Here is a 19,153-nt window from a genome sequence, read left to right as displayed (position 1 = left end):
CCCGGCCTGAGTCTCACGTCTAGGCCTCAAGCCTCCTCGTCCCCACCGAGGACCAGCTGGAAGCCATTTTGATTAAGCTCCACCACAGAAGGAGGACAATACAGCCCCGCCCAGAGCCAGGCGCGCCCCCGCGGCGGGCCGGGTGCGCGTGTCCGCGCCTCTTCCCGCCGGCCTGGCGGGCGCCGGGCCCAGGCCGGGGCGGTGCGAGGCGGGGGGTGGGGGTGGTTATGTAAGCGTTGCGCGCTCCCGCGATCTGGCAACCAATGGGAAGCCCCGGCGGCTCGTGCTCGCGCACGCAGGGTGGGGGGAGGGAGCGCACGACGTGCGCGCGCCCTCTCCCTCCTCCACCGCTGCCGCCTCCTTCTTCTGCCGCTCCTGGTGCTGCTTGTGTGCTCGTTCGGTGCGGACCTGGTACCTCTTTTGTGAAGCGGCAGCTGAGGAGACTCCGGCGCTCGCCATGGCCGACGAAAAGCCCAAGGTGAGCTCGGCGCCGGCCTCCTCGCCTCGCCGCGCGGTCGGGGTCACGGCGCGGGCTAGGGTCCGGCCCGAGCCCGCCACGGGCTCCCCGCGCCTTCCTGGGCCCCCCACGGGGCTGGCCGCGGCTCAGGCCCGGGCGCTCCGCGCCATTTTCCTCCCTCCCCTCTTCCTCCCTCCCGCGCCGGAGGAGGCCCCGCCGCCCTCCCCCGCCCCCGGCCGCCTCGGAGTGCGCGCCGGGCGCGAGTTGGGCGGGCGGATCGCGGACGCCCGCGGGCCCACCGGCCGCGAGCGGGGCTCGTCGGGCCCGGCCGGCCGGGCGCGCGTGCGGAGGGGCGTTAGGGCGCGCCGTGTCCCCACCCTCCGCGGACCCCGCGCCGGGCCGCGGCGGGTGTTGCCGCCTTCGCGGTGGCGGGGAGTTCCCTCGGCCCGGGGCTTCCCCCTCAGGGGAGGGGGTAGCCGGCATCTGGGGACCCCTGCCCCGGGCCGCGCTGGCCCGGTGAGGGCTCGGGGCGAATCAATGGGCTGTCGATGGGTTCCCCATCGGGCCGTCGCGAGTGGCCGGGGTTTGGGGGACTCCCGGGGAGTGTTTCCCACTTTGATGGCCTCAGGGTCCCCAGGGGGTCAGGGCAGGGGCATTTCCCTGCGTGCCAGATAACCCCTAACCTGCGGAGACCATGCGGTTTCGAGAAGTTGGGAGGCAGATGTGCGAGCAGAAAGACTTGGTAGGGCTTAACTTTTTAACGCGGGTTTTGAGGCACCGGGAGGTTCTTTCCGTGAGGACTAGGGCACACTTCTTCCTGGCACACGGCACTTTCGTTTGATTTGTTTTGTGACACCCCCTCCCCCTTCCTTTCTGAAGTGATTTGGGGGCTACAGATTTCCATCTACTCTTGATTTTGGTGAACTTCAGGTAGGGTCGAAATTTACAAGGAAGAGTTGCAAGAAAACTGCATTTGACCCATGACAACAAAGGGGAGGGGAGAGTAAGAGCTCTGAACTGAAAATAAACAAAAATGAGGCTGCTCATAGAGGCGAACATTAATAGTGGTTCTAAGTTATTACCGCTGCTTGAAGAGAGAACCGACGGGTAATTCATCAGTTAGGTTTTTTTAATGTAGTTGAGATTTAAGTTCCTAAACAGAGTTTGTAACTTTTTAACAGGAGAGTTGTAATGAGTTATTAGTTGCAAGTTCTAGATTTTTATCCTTGCATTCGGTACTTAAAGCACTTTATAAAGGGAAAAGACACTTATTTTTAATCTTTTCGGGGCAAACACATATTTTGAGAGAGATGCAAAATATGCTCTTTTAGAAAATTCAGATTTAAGAGTTCTTGAGTGGGACCCATCTTTAAAAATCGATTGTTATTGCTGATGGTATTACATGTTAAGGCTTCTTTTCTGTTTCTATGACAGCTATTTAATGTCGTTGCTCCAGGATTTTTCATCTTTCAGATTGATTTCAGCGGCCGAAAACAGCTGTATGCTCTTTTATCATACAGAATGAGAAACCTGTTGATTTCTGAAGCAAGTTGGGCTGCTGCTACTTTAAAAGGTGTTTGTTTTTCACATTTTCCAAATTACACTTTTATTTTTCTTTCAACAGGAAGGAGTCAAGACTGAGAACAACGATCATATTAATTTGAAGGTGGCGGGGCAGGATGGTTCTGTGGTGCAGTTTAAGATTAAGAGGCATACACCACTTAGTAAACTAATGAAAGCCTATTGTGAACGACAGGTGAGGAAATGACATATGCACTTCCCATAAAACGTTTTTAAAAAAACCTTATTTTTTTTGAGAGTAGATACTAGACTGGCATAATATTATAATAGACTTCTTTGGTTGAATGAATGCACTTATATACTTAACATATCAATTTTATCATACCCTTGGTATGTTGATGCTTCATGAAAATCCTTAGGATGGTTTGGCTAATATGCTCTATGATTGTAGTACTGTGCCAGAATGCATCAAATTATGACAGCATGCGATTAGTTCCCGAAGGGATGTGATTTTACTTTTATAAGAAAATAAGGATGAACTTGATAAGATTTCTTGTCAGGCTCTCTTCTTTTTTTTTTTTTTTTTTAAGTCTATTTAAAATTTGTGTGGTGTCAAAACAATTTATTTTGAGCATTTAAACCAGTTTGGAAATAAAGTTAAATTGTGAGTTTAGCAACATTGCAGTTTTCCTGAACCATATAAAATTGTTATATTTTTTTAATAGTAGAGGTCAAGAAAGAAAGTTAACCTCCTGAGTCAGACAAAAACATTCCTATGTTATAGGGACATTTGCATTTTACTCAGGAATTAGTAAATAGACAGCAAAAAGAGGAAGTAATGAATAGATGCTGTGAGTTGAATGCGGGGTTTAAAACAAAGAAGCTTCCTTTAGTGAGGTTGAGTCTGTAACAATACAGAGGCAACTTTAAAGATGACTTTTGCAAGTATAACAAAAACTCTGGTACCTAAATCAGTTAATTCAACAATAACCTGGAAGAAGTATTTTTTTATTCAACCCTGAATACGTAACATGTAAAAGTTGGGAAAACCATTCTTTTAGACTAAAATCAGTTGTCAGCATTGCAAATTGTCCTAAAAATAGGCTCAAAATAGAGTAAGATTTAAACCTACAGAAGTTGAGAGGTTGAGTTTGAGCTCATAGTTGGACTTCCTCCATGAGATCTAAGGGCATTTGGAAGAAACTGAAAATAAACTTCTTTTTGAGATTGAAGGTTTATTTTATGTCTGGTGTATTTATAATAATTTATAGTGAGAATGTGCTTATATGCTTTTATCTTCACCATATAAATTAATTTTACAGCTCCCTGGAAAGACAGAGTTTTTAGTGTACTCTTGTTTGAAGAATTTTGGTGAAATCCACTTAAACAACTAGTAAATATGTACTTATTAGTTGTGCTAAAGAATTTTTGCTCTAGCATCTTAACATATTTGAACACTAGTGCCCCCTCAGGTTAGAGGGGGATTTTAAAAGGTAATCATCTTGTAGAACTTTTACGGAGCACACCATTTGCAAAATAGAAGCATGCATAGATTTAGTGGTTTTCAACAAAATTCTTTGCATATTTTTTCTCGTTACTAAATTTTAGGTTTTATTTTTTTTATATTATTTATGGGGGGACAACTGGGGGAGGGGCACAGAAGGGGGGGCACAGAGGATCTGAAGTGGCTCCATGCCAACAGCAGAGAGCCCTATGCGGCTCAAACCCATGAACCGTGAGATCATGACCCGAGTTGAAGTCAGTTGCCTAACTGAGCCACCCAGATGCCCGATAAATTTTAGGTTTTAGATGGTCATATTTTCCAACACTTGATATGAAAACTCCAACGTAGTGCACAGTTGAAAATACATTGAATGCTCATGTGCTCACCACCTAGATTTAACTATTAATATTTTATTATACATATCTATTGATTCTTCATCCTAAAATGTTCATATTTAAGACTTCCTGTATTTCCTGTTAGGGCCTCAAAAGAGTTTTTTTTGCTTACCTGATATTTACCAGATACTTACCATGTGCCAGGGCATTATACTATGTGCCAGAAAAACAAAGACACAGAGCACATCCTGTGTTGCAGATTGTCTTTATAAGAGATCTATGAGATTGAGTTAGCTGGTCAATCAAGAGCTTTTGGGTTTTCCTGGTATGTTAAATTTAGTGTATTACTCATGTAAATAAAGTTTTTTGTGAATTTTTTCAGTTAGGTTTAAGTTGACTAAACTTGGGGCCACTCAGTTTGCAGTATGGGAAAAAGAAGCATTGGTAATCCATAAAAAATGTAATTCCACTGCATATCACTTAGAATGCAGATATGATTTAAAGATATGATCCAGAAAGAATTTGAAAAGATTTGTTCTCAATTTCCTTTTAAGTTGAGAATAACCTCAGAGTTTTGACTGAAACAAGATTCCTGTTTACTTTTCAAATGTTTATTTCTCTCATTCTAAGAAGGAGGGAGTTGAAGAAGTATCACCTAATTGGGCTGATTCTCTACTCCCCTTTCTTTTTTTAAGTTAATGTATTTATTTAGAGTATGAGCAGGTGGGAGAGGGGCAGAGAGGAGAGAGAGAGAATGGGAGTGGTTTGATCCCATGAACCATGAGATCATGATCTGAGCCGAAATCAAGAGTGGGATGCTTTGACTTTGAGCCACCCAGGTGCCCCTGATTACTTGCTTTTTAAGTGTAGATAGAGCCTTTCAAAAGTCTAAAATATTTATGCAACCTAATTTGCATAGCTAAAGGGTTTGGTTTGGTTTGGTTTTTTGACAGTTGAGGATTCTTAAGTAAGGATTTCTTAATCCAGATTAATTGAATGCTCATACTTTCTGCTGAACTCATTTGGCCTCAGATCTTTGGAGGAGTTGTAGTAGATGTCTAATAGGCATCTCAAACTGAGCATCTAGGTGGGAGATCAGACACTTGGGATCATCCTGATGATGCTTCATAACTCCTATAATAAAATCCACCAACAAATTCTGTTCTCTACTGAAACCTGTGCTGTTCAAAACTCAACAGTGTGCTGTCACAAGCCACATGTGACTTTACCACCTGAAACATGTCTAGTCCAAATTAATATGTGTTGTATAGTGCACAGTATATGTCAGATTTTGAAAACTCATAGTGGAGAAAAAAGTAAAGTACTCACCTTTTCAAATGTTAGTTACATGCTAAAATAATAGGATTTTGAGTATGTCGAGTTAAAACAATATTTACCTGATTTTAATGTGGCAATTGGGAATTTTAAAATTGCATATGTGGCGCATATACATATGTATCCATCCATCCATATCCCCCGGTGCAAAAAGGTGGTTGTAATTAAAGCACAGGGACAGGACCTTTTGGGCAGAAAGAGCTGCCACATTGTGTTTGTGTTGGATAGTGCCAAGCCCTCAACCATTTTATTCCACTCTTGCTCAGTCACTAACCTGGGAGACTTTTCTGATTAATTCAGAGTGCCTCTGCTCCCATCACTTGGTCCTCTCAGCTGTTTTTTGCACTGATGTATATTTGTCTCTGCACTAAAATGTAAGCTTCATGAGCATGGGGTCTTCTTGTTTACTATTTCTTTAGAGCTTAGACCAGTACCTGGTTTATAGAACGTGTTCAGTAAATGCTTGTAAAATGATAGAGGACATTCAAACTGTCTCCAGAGGTTGATTGTGAAGAAGTTTTCTATTCACATGAAGAATTAGAGTTTGCCCACTTGTCACCGTGTAGCCTTCTGCTGAGAGCATACTACTTCATTCTAGTGTGCATTTACTGTGACTTTCAGAGAGCATAGATTGATTCATTGGTTTATTCCAGTTCATTTTTGTGAAATGAAGGAATGGGGATCCAAAGAGATAACCTCACACAGCTCTTCTGTGGCACATCTCTGAAGCCAAAGCTCAGAGATACGATTTATTCAGAAGTGGAACCCAAATACTGGTTTAACATAAATTCATTGTTTGAGTTGACATCATTTATGGAATTGGAAAGGCAAGTTTCCTGGGTTTTGGTTTTTGATCTGTGGCGAAATAAAAGCTTTTATTGATAAGGAAAAGCATGAAGGAATACGATGTGTGTTCTGGACTGTGCTCCCCCCACCCCCCCTTGTTTTGAACGGCCATGCCATTGACCTAGGACCGTACTAGTAGATGTAGTAGGGGAAAGATCCAGCATATGGCTTAGTATTTTATTAAAGTAATGGGTTTTCAATGGAGTGTTTGCAAATATGTAATTAGTACTTAATGGCTTGGCATTTAATTCTTGGTTGCTTTGCATAATTACAAATTAAATTTGGATGTCATGAGAAATGAATTAAGGTTATGGATATCCCTTATCTGGTCTGGGAATTGCTTGTATTCCTTAAGACAGGCTAGTCTGAAAGTGTTAGTGTCAAAGACCAGGGTTTGTAAAGGAAAGTAACATGATCTTCATGTTAGAAGTAGTTTTAAAGACAGATATAGTGAATCCTTGTTAAAGGAATACAAGTGTCCTCTATTTATTGAGCACTTTGTTTCAGTATTCTAGTCCTAGGAATTCAGTTTAATTTTTTCTTAAGTAAATTAAAGCAGAGTGTTCTGTGTAACAATAATTACAGTTTGTAATTTGAGTATGATACAGGAGTGATTTTTTTTTTTTGTAGGATGCTTCCTATGCTATTTTTCCAGTTAATATGTACACATATTATCTCCATACATATCTCCAAAGATAGTTTATTTTCCTATCTTCATTTGGCTGCAGTTCCCAACAGCTTTGCTGCTTTTGCTCCTTTCCCCTTCTTCCTACCCCTGTGTCAGGTAGGTAATGATGAGTACAGCATCGGAATCTGCTTTGCAGAAGGGGCATGCTCAGGCTCATTTATCTCCTTAGAAACATAAAAATTTCTTGAAGCTAAACTCTAGTAATATAAATTTTAAATTCTCTTTTTGTAATGAAGCTACTCCTTAACTTAGTTTTAGGTGTACTTTTAAATAAAACAAATCATGGTAAAACGAATCATGATATTGCATTTCATCCATTTTATTCCATCAGTAACTTACACCCGTGAGTACCAACTATGTGCGAGGAATACAGTATAACCAAGACAGTCTTAGGTTCTTGTCCCTCTTGGAGCTTACTTTGTAGTGAGGTTGACAAATAGTAATTGTTGGTCTGGGTAAGTACTAAAATGGAATTTACAAAGCAGGTGTTTCTTTTGAACTATTCCATAGTTCCAAGCTTGTGTGCTTATGAATGATTTTAGGACAGTTCTAGTGGGAATGTCCTGCCTGCCCGAGGGTAAAAACTTGTTGAATTCCTGTGGTGTCCCTAGCATGGTGCTGGGTTGGGACACAGGTTACTTTTGCTTAGCGATAGGAGCTGTTTGGATAGAAATGAAGGTAAAGTGGCTTTAAGGCAAACTTAATCTTTACACTTACTTAGGTGAATTCCAGTTTTCATTATGAAGGGTGTTTTCCCCCCCATTTGGAGAGCTCTTTAACATGGATGGAAGAATGTTGCTGTATCTGTTAACTTTAAATTTCTTTTCAATATCTTTCTAACTCATTTACATGTACTGTTTGACTCAAGGTATATGATCTATCCAAGCTTGGATCTCAAAAGCAAAACAGCTTTTTTAAAAAGACCTTTTTTTTTAAAAAGATCACTTTTCCAAAGAAAAACAAACATGGTTCAAAGAAAGTGAAAATCCTACCAAATCTTTTTACCCACATAGAAATGTTAATGTATTGATTATTTATTTGGGTCCCTCTTTTAATATATTTGTGGCTAAATATGCATATGGTTTCAGTTTTTACTGTTTTCTTTGCATTCTTACTGTTTTTAAACTCTCTTGTAGGGTTTGTCAATGAGGCAGATCAGATTCCGATTTGATGGGCAGCCAATCAATGAAACAGACACACCTGCACAGGTAAAAAAAAAATCTCTTTGTGCTAGCTAGAAAAGTCAGTGTGGTTTGTAATTTGCTCAACAGTCTTGTTTGTTAATTTGTGAACTTTGAGACATTGCAGTATAGTTCTTCGCCCGAGTTCAAAACTATGTAAAATATGACCAAAGGGGCACAGAAGGAAAAATAATAGGAATATTAATGTTAGTATTTTCTCAGGAGATGTCAGAGGTTTTTAATATGCAATTATCGTTTTGTAAACTAATAGGTCATTTGGTTGCTTTAATCCATTCCTCCCTATTGCCAGCATTATTCGGAGCAAATAATTCAGAATGTTGTTTTCATTGCTGCAGTTCTTGATGATTCTCCAGGCTCCCCCACAGGTGATTGGTTGGCTGTCGATCCTGGCCATTTTAACTTCTCATGCTGAATTCTCTTTGACCTGTCCTTGTCAACTAAAGGCATCTTTGGGCTCCCAACTGCAAGTCTCTCGATGGCTTAGCTCGACCAGTGTTGGGTTCTTGATAATAAGTGGCTTTCCAAAGCCTTCTGCAAAAGGTGACACAGTCTGATCCTTTAATCTCTTTACATATCACCTCAGTTCTTTCGCTTTGTCAGGGATCAGCTGGGCTGTCTTCCGTGGCAGAAGCTCTTTGTGTTTGTTTCCTTTTACCCTCTGAGGTTCTACTTAAGTTTGGGGAAAGAATATTTTGATAGAAACTTAAGTTGGAGCTCTTCTACTTTTGAATTTGTTTTTATCACTCCATAAAAACTAGCAAGTAATAAATATGGTATGAGTGAAGTAGCTCACCCTGGTTGTGGTTTTGTTGATAAACTTCAAAAATTTGAAATGTCTTAAGTTGTACTTGAGGGAAGAATATTTTAAAGTAACTTCCCTTGGGGAGTCTCTAAGAAGCAATTATAGTATGTAGCCACAAGGAGGAGCTGAATTCTGTTGGTGAATGAGAGACAGGAAAAAGTCTTTTATCCTTTGAAGGGATTTCAAGTTTCACCATGAAATTTAACATCCCAGGAGTTTTATTTCAGTGGATAGGCTGAAGACATGTTTTCATGGTTTAAAAAGAATAAAAACCCATTATGCTAAACTCTGATGTCGAGAATGTATTTTCTGTCTTTTGATGCTCTCGCCCACCACCGTAAAAAAGGTTCTTGTTTCTACAGTGCTAGCTGCAAATATTAACTGTGAGGAGGATTTTTGCACAACTGCATTGTAAAATCTTCAAATTGAATTTGGAATTGAACTCATTATAGTATTTGAGATTGAATTCACTGTAGAATGAAATTGATTCATTTTAGAATTATTCTCCCAGTACTAAGTAGCAGAACTGTGATAAATTAGAACATCTTAATGACCAGTTTTAATAGTAATATAATTATGTGCCCACCATTCTGTTTAAATACTTAACTTTCTTTGACTCATTTAATTCTTACAACTGAATGCTGTTTCCCTTTACAAAGAGGGGATTGAGGCTTAGTCATTAACATTTTAATGCTATACCCTTACTTTTAGTATATTTGAACTGTGTTAGAAATGATTCCCTTTCTTGTGTTTATGTACCCAGGGTTCTTGTTTTATTTCCAAAATTACCAGTTTTTAGAAAGTATTTTTCAAAGGTAATTATCAGCATAATAAACCAATAACAAAGATTATTTCTTTTACAGCACTGCCATAGGTACCAAGACCTTTCCACTCTAAACATGGTTGTTTTATGTACAATGGGTGGGTAGTGAGCCTTACAAAACTTAGTTTGTGAATAGCATTTTAAAATTTAAATTAGTTTTTTAGTAAGTTTTTTCTTGCCATAACCTTCCCTTGCTGCACAGAGACAACCACTGTGCTTTGTGCATGTGTGAGGATATATATTCGTGGTATGCACTCATGCGCACTTGCGCGCACACACACTTTTGAAAACAAATATAATACTATAAGCACTTTTGCTGCTTACTTTTTATATTTGTTTTTAATGCAATACTAGATCTTAGGAATAGTTCCATTTCTACACATATAAACCTATTTTTTAATAACAACTGTGTGCTTTTCATGTAAGAGTGTACTGTATTTCTTTGAGTTTTTTTTTCTAATGTTTGTTTATTTATTTTGAAAGAGAGTGTGCTCATGCAAGCAGGGGAAGGACAGAGAGGAAGAGAGAGAATCCCAAGCAGCATCCCTCTGCACTGGCAGCAGAGCCTGATGCGGGGATTGATCCCACAAACCATGAGATCATGACCTGAATTTTCAGTAATTAAAAGTGAGGTGATTTAACTCCTGGACATAGCTTTTTCACTTAAAAACTAAGTTTTCTATACTGAAATAAAGAAGACCAAGTGAAAGATCAATTTAAACCCAAGCCTGATGCTACATTAAGCTTAGGGGTTGTTTAAAATAACGAACACTGGAATTGGGTGGAACTTGTGTAGTTTTTCAGGGTACTTAAGTCTGATAGTTACAGATTTAAGAGCTGATAATCAGTTACCCTCCATTTGTGTTTTTTTTTGTTTTATCTCTTTCATGCTAGTTGGAAATGGAGGATGAAGATACAATTGATGTGTTCCAGCAGCAGACAGGAGGGGTCTACTAAAAAGGGAACCTGCTACTTTACTCCAGAACTCTGTTCCTCCAGACCAAGAAGACATTCTCAATTAGAAAACCGCAATTTGGTTCCACCACATCCTGACTACTACAGTATAGTTTTCTCTATTCTTTCATTTTCCCCTTCCCCATTCCTTTATTGTACATAAAGTAACTGTGTATGTGCGCAAGCATTTTGCATTTTTTTTTTAACTAAATGGCCAATGGTATGTTTTGACCGACATCAAATGGAGATGGGATGGGGAAAAATACTGGTTCTGTGAAAATACCCCCTTTCTCCATTAGTGGCATGCTCATTCAGCTCTTATCTTTATATTCCAGTAAGTTATTTTGCTCTCACTGTTTAACAAAAAAAGAACAACATAAAAATCCTTGCATACCTTGTTCGATTGGAGAATTTTAATGTTTTTCATTTATCATTGTAAAACCAAGGACAATTTTATAACTTTTTTGTACGTAGCTGTTACATGTAGGGCAATCTGTCTTTAAGTAGGGATAAATTACTCTAAAAGAAATGAATCCTAGATAGTTTTCCCTTCAAGTCAAACGTCTCGTTGTTTAAATAAACTTCTTGTTTAAAATGAGCTGTTTTCTTTATTCTGGAGAATATTAAGTAGAAAAGTTGAAGCTTAGAAAAAGCCCTGAAATGAGTAGGCCTGCTAGAAGTAACATTTCAAGGAAGAACTAAAGCTACATTGCATTCCTGACAGACAGGTGCAAAACAAAGAATAACAAAGTGTATACATGACTAGCAACTGATGTTTCGGCCCCTTTGTTTAGTAAGCTTAGTTCCAAATCTGCAACTTTACTAGCAAAAATCGGGTCATAATGTGGATTTACTCCCAAATCGAGTTCTGTGTAACACTACCTGGCAGAATGGGTTAGTACATGCAGCTAGGAAAAAACGGTGATTTTGCTAACTCTGCTGATAAATCACTCAGTTTACCCTTTTTCTTTAGTTTTCTTTTTTTTTTTTTAAATGTTTGTTTATTTTGAGAGAGGGAGGGAGAGAATCCCATGCGGGCTCTGCCCTGTCTGTGTAGAGCCAGATGATGTAAGGCTGGATCTCACAAACCATGAGCTGAAATCAAGCTTAAAGGACTGAGCCACTCCCAGGTTCCCCCAGTCACTTAACCATTCTGACTCTCATGCTAATGAGTAAATATTCCCTAACCCAGAACAGAGTCTTTGTTCTTGAGAATGTTGAGGGACAGAAGGTATTTACATGTATCCACTCTTAAAGATTTAAATACGCAGGGTACCACAGTTTTTAAATTCAAATATGGGGAAGGATACAGCTATAGAACCAATGAACAGAATATTAGAGCTGGAAAGATTTAGATTACCTAATTGTAACCCCTGTTTTAGAACTGAAGAAGCAGAGGTCCAGAGATGATTATGAAACTAGGACTAGAGAATAGGTCTGATACCTGTTCATTGTGTTCTTCCATATGGGTTCTCAAACAATTCCCACCCCTCCTCACCAATGTGGCCTTTTTGGGTCAAGTCCCCATTGTTCCCTTTCCTGCCTTGTCATTCACTTAGTTCACCCTACCACTGCTGTAATATGGTCTTTTTTTATATATATCCATTGTTATGGTGAGTGAGCTTCCCCAAAGAAAGGTGTTCAATAGATTTTTTTTTTAAGTTTTATTTATTTTATATAATCTCTACACCCAATATGGAGCTTGAACTCATGACCCTGAGATCAACAGTCACATGCTCAACAAACCTGGTGCCCCTGTTCCATAGGTTTTGGACTTTGTATATATAGGAGTTAATCTTGAACCAACAACTTTTATTTTCTTATATGTATCGTGTTAACAATTTTTACAATTTATATTGTGCAACTGTGTGGGAAGCCTGCCCCCAAGAATTCTTAGATCAGGTAAGTGCATGTCTCTTGTTGCACTAGGTACTGTTGAATGGTGGAATTTGGTGGTGCCCTAAATATTAAAAATTTGGATTGAAATTCACGCCAGAGAACTTCATTATGGAAAGGATTTGAACTGGGTTCTTGTTTAATTAGGAATTTACTAACTAATGTCATGGGTGCTTTTGCCATGTTGGGGGGGAATATGAAACTTCATGGAAATACTTGATAGAATTTTAAAAGCCAGAGGGTAAAGCATGAAAAGCACACAGATAATATAGTGTGTTGTGGCTTATTAATTAGTTGGGTCAGTGTATAACTAAAGATTCACCTTATTTCTGTTCTTAAATGAACTGTTCATAATTGAATTCCCCTATTTCACATACGTTGTAACCAAGAAAACTATGGGAAAATATGTGGAGCACTTTTTTTTTTTAAGCTTTTATTTCTAAGTCATCTCTACACCCACCATGGGGCTTGAGCTCAACAATCCTGAGATCTAGAGTTGCCTGCTCTCCTGACTGAGCCAGCCAGGCACCCCTTTATTTTGAGAGCGAGCACTAGCAGGGTAGGGGCAGAGGGAGCGAGAATCCCAAACAGCATGGAGCCCCACAAGGGGCTTTATCTCACAATGACCTGAGCTGACTGAAGTCAAGAATTGGATGCTTAACCTACTGAGCCACTCAGGGCACCCCCTTCCCCCTTCCTCCCACCCCTGGCTATGAAGCACTTCTTAAAGAACACTTTGAAAATAAGTACATTGTTGAAAATACTGAAAGTAATCTTGGCATTTTATTTTGGCTTCGGAGGGGAGGTTCAAATGATGGGAGTTACACTTCCATTTTGATTAATTGCTCGGACAATTTGGCCAAACCCTTTCTGGCTGCTGTCTCGTTGATACCCCACATATTTATATCCTGCAAGTAGCAAATTCTGTCTAAGTGAACACAGTTCTGTGTAGAGAAATGAGAAAATTTCCGCTCCGAAGCACCCCTACTATTCATACACGCTGCTTGACCCAAAACAAAAGGTATTCGCAATTTTTCAGAAAAAGGAGTGTCAAGTTGTTTGCTTCCTTGTTTTGCTTGATGTTTGTAGTTCTGTGGGACATTGTGACAGCAGGAGGTCAGTAGAAGGTGGAAACCCAGGATGTGAGGGAAGCCTGTTGGAGAGTTTCTCAAGGCCCTTGCAGAGTTTATGGTGTATTGGAGAGGGTCAGCTGTGCTGCTGAGGATTATTTTTGAGTTAAGATCCTGCTGCTTTTAAATATGACAGTGATTCTAGGTTGTGGTTTTGCATCAGAATCCCCTGATGAGCTTTTAAAAATGTACCAATGCCGGGGCCCTACCCCCAGAAATGTATTTTCAAAGCGGTATGAAATTGAGAAGCAATTCTGGGAGGCATTCTCACAACTCTTAAGAGTTAAGCACCTTATGGTGAAGATTACATGAGATAATAAATATTTTAGCTGCCTAACATGGTCCCTCCCACGTACTGAACACTTTAAAGAAAAGTATCTTCTGCGTTGCAGTAAGGGCTCTGTCAGGGTGCTGAGGCTTCAGCAGAATACCATAATCCGTACCGATGGCTTGCACTTAATGTAAATGAAAAAGGCCAAAGCTTTTCTGTTCATTTTTAAAACTGAATACAACCTTTGTCTTGTTACGTGTTTTAATAAATGCTTAATGCTAAATTGTGCCCTAATGAGTCTTTAAAGAAAAACAGTCTTCAGGATTTTAATGATTCTCTGATACTCTCAGAACCAAAAGACCCATCCACAACATGCTTCAACATTCTGATTCTGTAGGTGATGATTTAAGGGGTAGTCTTCCGTGTTGTAGGACGTACACATGTTTTATAGTGAGATTTCAGTCTGTATAGTGGTTAGCTAATAAAGAGTTCTTCAGAGTGGAACATAATTAGAATAGAGCATATAAACAGGTTAGGAATTTAATCTATTTGGAATGTGGAGTGTTATTTCCCGGTAAGCAGTGACATGTGACTACATATGAGATCATTTTAGGATTTCCCATACCCTTGGGGCCTTTATGAAACAGTTTAAAGTCTCAGAATTGTCATGTAATGTTTGCTTTCTTTGCAATTCCTATTTTTAAGGCATTTTAGGTGGCTAACCTTGTCTCAAGTTATAGAATTTGGAATACTAAGAATTTTCTCACATTTTCCAGGGCATGCTGTTTTGAATTGTTTGATGTTTTGTAATTTTAGCAAAGGAGGCCAAATTCATTTCTAGGAGAACAGGACAGATGGGTGAGGGGAGTTTTTTGCTTGTTTATTAAATACAGAAATAGTAGCATGGGATTGGGAAAAGCGAACACACTTAATCCACACCATTTTATTCAGCTTGGTCTGATAGAAAGGGGAACTCATGGGAAAATAGGAATCACGCTCTCCTTCCACAATTCAGTGATTTAAAAGGATGTGAGAGTGGTGTGTCAGACCTAGTAGAGTGTATGTGCCATTTTGTTTACCTTTGACAGTGAAGGTAAAACATGACAGCCATTTTCCGTATTTGAGACCTCTCATATTTGCTTTGTGGTGAATGAGTTTCAAGAGAAAATGAAGTCTTTCACTTGTCTTTCTGTGGCATTGATCTGCCTTTGTGTGTGTGTGTGTGCATGCATGCGTGCAGCTAAGAAAAGAATGGACAGATGCATACTAAATTTGGCTTTAGGAGTGATGGATACAGAATGTATGTGTAAATATGTGTGGTTAAGTCACACATAAGTGACATGGGCACCCTGCAATCCTGGGGTTCAAAAGCTTGTTAGAAATACTTGTCAGTGAGTCATTCATTAGTTCAGTTACTTAGTGAGTTCAAAAGCATAAGACCAGCATTTTCTTTTAATAATAGGAGGAATGGAAAATATTAAGAAAATGTATCGGGGCACCTCGCTGGCTCAGTCGGTAGAGCATGTGACTCTTGATCTCAGACTCATGAGTTTGAGCCCCACGCTGGGTGTAGAGATTACTTAAAGAAAAAAGAAAAGATGTATTAAACTATGGGTGAATATAAATAATTATTGTTCTTGTAGGTCAAAAATAGTTAAATGTCTGCAATTTATTTCATAGGGGCTCGACCTAATATGTGTGTTTTGGATCAGAGGGAGAGACATTAACTAGGAAATTGGTTCAAACCCGATCGCATAATCTAGGCAGAGTAAATACCAATAATAAGGCCCTGTAATTTGCCCATTTCTTCTAGGGTGCTGGAATAAATCGGGGCAGGTTGAAATTATGGGGGATTCAGAACAAAGTTGGTAACATCCAATGCAAAAACAGATGCTTGAGAGCTAAGGGACAGAATGTTAGTATGTTTTTGTGTTTCATTTAAATTTAGGTATTACTTACCTTAGTAGGCTCAAGAGGTGAAGGGCAACTTCCAGATTATTCTGAGTAAGTTATACATTGCATTCTCGAATAAAACTCCACATACCTAGAAACAAATGAAAAAACCACTAGGATTTCTGTTCATGTTAAAGGAAAATTATTAGGGCTTTTAAACATTTTTTACATCTTTTATTTTTTAATTTTTTAAATGTTTGTTTATATTTATTTATTTTTAACACTTATTTATTTTTTGAGAGACAGAGCATGAGCACGGGAGGGGCAGAGAGAGAGAGGGAGTCGCAGAATCCAAAGCAGGCTCCAGGCTCTGAGCTTTCAGCACAGAGACCGACGCGGGGCTCGAACTCCTGAGCCTTGGGACCATGACTTTAGCTGAAGTAGTATGCTTAACTGATGAGCCACCCCGCCACCAATAACTGACTGGTACTTTGTAGCAGAGAAGTGGCAGCATGGGACTAAGTGAAATCAAAGGGCACTTAACTGCTTAAAGGCATGAGAAGTTATGCAGAGTGTGGATAACTGCTCATTCCCTCCACCTTATTTAAAAAGCAGGTGAAAGTGGAACATACATATAGGGCAGTGATTTTGAAATTGCATAGAACCATGGGGTGTGCCAAAAGAAGACAGTGGAGAGAAAGGCCAGCCAGGGGTGGGGAAGCAGAAAGGGCCAGGATTTTGGACCCTCTGCTCGGTTTCAGTCACAGATGCCCTCTTGTTCATCTGTGTTATATATTTGGATTCTGTTTCATAAAAGTTTGGAAAACGTTGGTATAGTCGTGAAATAGCTTGTTGGACCATTCCTTGTCATAAGCTTTCATTTGTCTTCTATTTCTTTAGGTTTTTAGGTTAACCTAAGGGTTTGGAACAACTGTTGTATAGATACAGAGCCCTAGATAAGTATTTAAAAAATCAGTGATATGGACCATTATGATTTTAAAAGTAGCCATCCTTGGGATGCCTGAGTGGCTCAGTTGGTAAAAGCATCAGACTTGGGCTCAGGTCATGATCTCGTGGTCTGTGAGTTCAAGTCCCGCGTCAGGCTCTGTGCTGACAGCTCAGAGCCTGGAGCCTGCTTCGGATTCTGTGTCTCCCTCTCTCTCTGCCCTTCCCCCACTTGTGCTCTGTCTCTGTCTCTCAAAAATAAATAAATATTATAAAAAAATAAAAGTGGCCATCCTTTTGCATCTTTTGATCCTGATCTGATCTGTGATCTTTTGTATAGAATGTAATTTCATTAATGTCCCATTTTCAGTTGGTCATCTGGACCAAAGGTCATTATAGCCGAATTATGTATCATACCTGTTTTACCCCACATCTCCATCTTGTAGCAGAAAGGGGGAGTACAGTGATTTTAGTCAAAACTGCTGTAGGACATGAACAAGTAAATAGGAGGGCTTGTTATTCTGGAAATTTTTGGCAATTTTACTTTATTATTTAAGGCAGGAATCTCTTTTATTTATTTTTAAGTAAGCTCTATGCAGGATTTGAACTAATGACCTTGAGCTCAAGAGTCACATGCTATACTGACTGAGCCAGCCAGGCACCCCTGACAATTTTACTTTAAAATACAATGCACCAAACAGGCCTGCTTAAGATGGCCTTGATCAGTTATCTGTCTTATATATTTTATTCTTCTTTACAAATCATTAGATTAAAAGGGTGCCCTGGGACGAAGGATCCCTTACCTATGAAGCAGAGGTGCTCAGCCCAAGCCACATGGGAAAGCTATCTGTTTAACTTCTTAAAGATACCCATGAGTAGACCCTACCCCACACCCCCCCTACACTCTCCCCCCCCCCCCCCCCCCCGGAAATTCCAGTTCAGGAGATCTCAGAGGGGGCCTGGCATTCATTTTTGTTCCTTAAAAGCTCATAGGTTATTCTGATGTTCAGCCAGGATGGGGCAGCTCTCATAGAAAGCTTTAGTTTACCAAGTCAACATTCTTAAAATTCTCTCGTTTCAAGCCCTTCACAACAACGTAGAATAGGTGCTGTTAACCCCATTTATAGATGAGGAAGCAAGAGCATAAATGACCTAGAAGTGTCTTTTTAAGGGAGCAGAATCAGAACTTAACGGTTTTCAATTTCCAGTCTGGTGTATTGCCCTACCAATCTGTCTTTTACATTACAGGGGATGGAGGAAATAGGGCAAGTCAAGTATGAACTCAAAACTTTAGACCAAAAGGGACCCACCTGAAGATATGTCCAACCCCCTCATTTAATATATAAAAAACAATTTCAGATTGTTAAAAAGTTTGTAATTACTTTCCAAGTATATCTGACAATAAGCATAGCTACTATCACTTTGATGACTTCTTACGTGCGGAGCCAAACACTTTCTATCCATTACTTCATTTACAAGTCTGGAGTTGAAATACTATTTTGTCCTTATTTTTACGAATGAGGAAACTAGTGCTCAGAAAAGGTAAGAGTTCAGATTCAAACTCTGGTTTCTCCTATGAGAGCCTGAGAGACCATACTCTACCTCTTAGTCGATAATTATATGACTTACTAGAAGGGTATGTGTGCTCACTGGCCAACTTGGTCTGAAAGGTGTTCTGTTTTTTCAAAAGTTTCAGAAATTTAGGCCCAGTCTTTAAGAATGGGAAGGTTTTAGGGGCGCCTGGCTGTCTCGGTCAGTGGGGGGGGGGGCAACTCTCGATCTCAGGTTGTGTTTCAAGCCCCAGGTTGGGTGTGGAGTTTATTTAAAAATAAAATCTTACAAAAAAAAAAAAAAAGAAAGAATGGGAAAATTTTAATTCAAATGAGTGGTCAGCACATAAAGACATGATCCATGCCTTTTAGGAGTGAACTTATCTCTACCTTTTCACGAAAACCCAGGAGAGAGGTTAACCAAGAATATAAACTTCCAAACTGCCAAGAAGGGGGAGGCCACACAGAGTCGAATGTTGTTCAATTTTTATGGAAATACTGAAAAGGGTCTGCCTTGAGGAAACATGCATGACATGGGAAGGCCTCCACTCTTGTTTGCTCAAGACTTTCCCATTACGATCTTGTAAACAGCCATTCTTGAGTCCTCCAAGTGTTGTCTGCATTTGTTGCAGGGATAGATTTACCCAGACAGGTGGAAGAGTCATGACTTAAGGGTTATAAACAGCTGCAGAGGCCAGGCCTGCTCGATAGTCTTGGTAGCAAGGGATGTGACCATTCCCCACCGACGAGCATTAACCAGCCTTAGAACAGGCCCTCAAATCGGAACGACTGTAATTTTGGTCTAGTACATGCACCACCCCTGACAGCTAAATAGTAACATTAAAATGTGGAATTTCCAGTCGTTTTCAAAGGGATCGTCTTGGCTTGCTTTCTGTTGCTGACTCATAGTGCTGCTGCTTTGAGACTGTCATGTTTCCAAACGGGACACACAGTAGGTATTCAATGAATGTCAATTTGCAGCAGTAATTTTCATCCCTTAA

The 19,153-nt window shown here is 40.1% G+C and overlaps 1 protein-coding gene and 1 long non-coding RNA gene across 3 annotated transcripts; one reads left to right on the top strand and one right to left on the bottom strand.

Moving 5' to 3' along the window:
- The first annotated feature begins 298 nt into the window (after nt 1-298).
- Nucleotides 299-11,065, top strand: SUMO2 (small ubiquitin like modifier 2). 2 transcript variants are annotated; one of them, XM_027052162.2, is made up of 4 exons: nt 299-478; nt 2,082-2,213; nt 7,823-7,894; nt 10,408-11,065. In XM_027052162.2, the coding sequence occupies exons 1-4, from the start codon at nt 458-460 to the stop codon at nt 10,468-10,470; spliced, it is 288 nt and encodes a 95-aa protein (XP_026907963.1). In that variant the 5' UTR covers nt 299-457; the 3' UTR covers nt 10,471-11,065. The 2 variants fall into 2 exon arrangements, with proteins under 2 accessions (XP_026907963.1, XP_014941602.1); XM_015086116.3 differs by lacking the exon at nt 299-478 and adding an exon at nt 869-1,199.
- LOC113596979 (uncharacterized) lies at nt 6,990-17,485 on the bottom strand. The gene is made up of 3 exons (XR_003417818.2): nt 17,020-17,485; nt 15,724-15,808; nt 6,990-9,160 (listed from the first exon to the last, which is right to left on the bottom strand). It is a non-coding gene; the product is annotated as an uncharacterized LOC113596979 (long non-coding RNA).
- Nucleotides 17,486-19,153: the final 1,668 nt, after the last annotated feature.

This window comes from Acinonyx jubatus, chromosome E1 (assembly GCF_027475565.1).
Source record: "Acinonyx jubatus isolate Ajub_Pintada_27869175 chromosome E1, VMU_Ajub_asm_v1.0, whole genome shotgun sequence".
Classification (NCBI taxonomy): Eukaryota; Metazoa; Chordata; class Mammalia; order Carnivora; family Felidae; genus Acinonyx; species Acinonyx jubatus.
The sequence above is the reverse complement of the archived record's forward strand: the minus strand, read 5'-3'. Positions and strand labels throughout refer to the sequence as shown.

What these genes read in the sequence shown, in the direction of transcription:
- SUMO2 (XM_015086116.3), top strand. Translation starts at nt 1,152, where the DNA reads ATGCGGTTTCGAGAAGTTGGGAGGCAGATGTGCGAGCAGAAAGACTTG. An exon ending in TGTGCGAGCAGAAAGACTTG is followed by an intron (nt 1,200 to 2,081) that starts GTAGGGCTTAAC and finishes TTCTTTCAACAG; the next exon opens with GAAGGAGTCAAGACTGAGAA. An exon ending in AAGCCTATTGTGAACGACAG is followed by an intron (nt 2,214 to 7,822) that starts GTGAGGAAATGA and finishes ACTCTCTTGTAG; the next exon opens with GGTTTGTCAATGAGGCAGAT.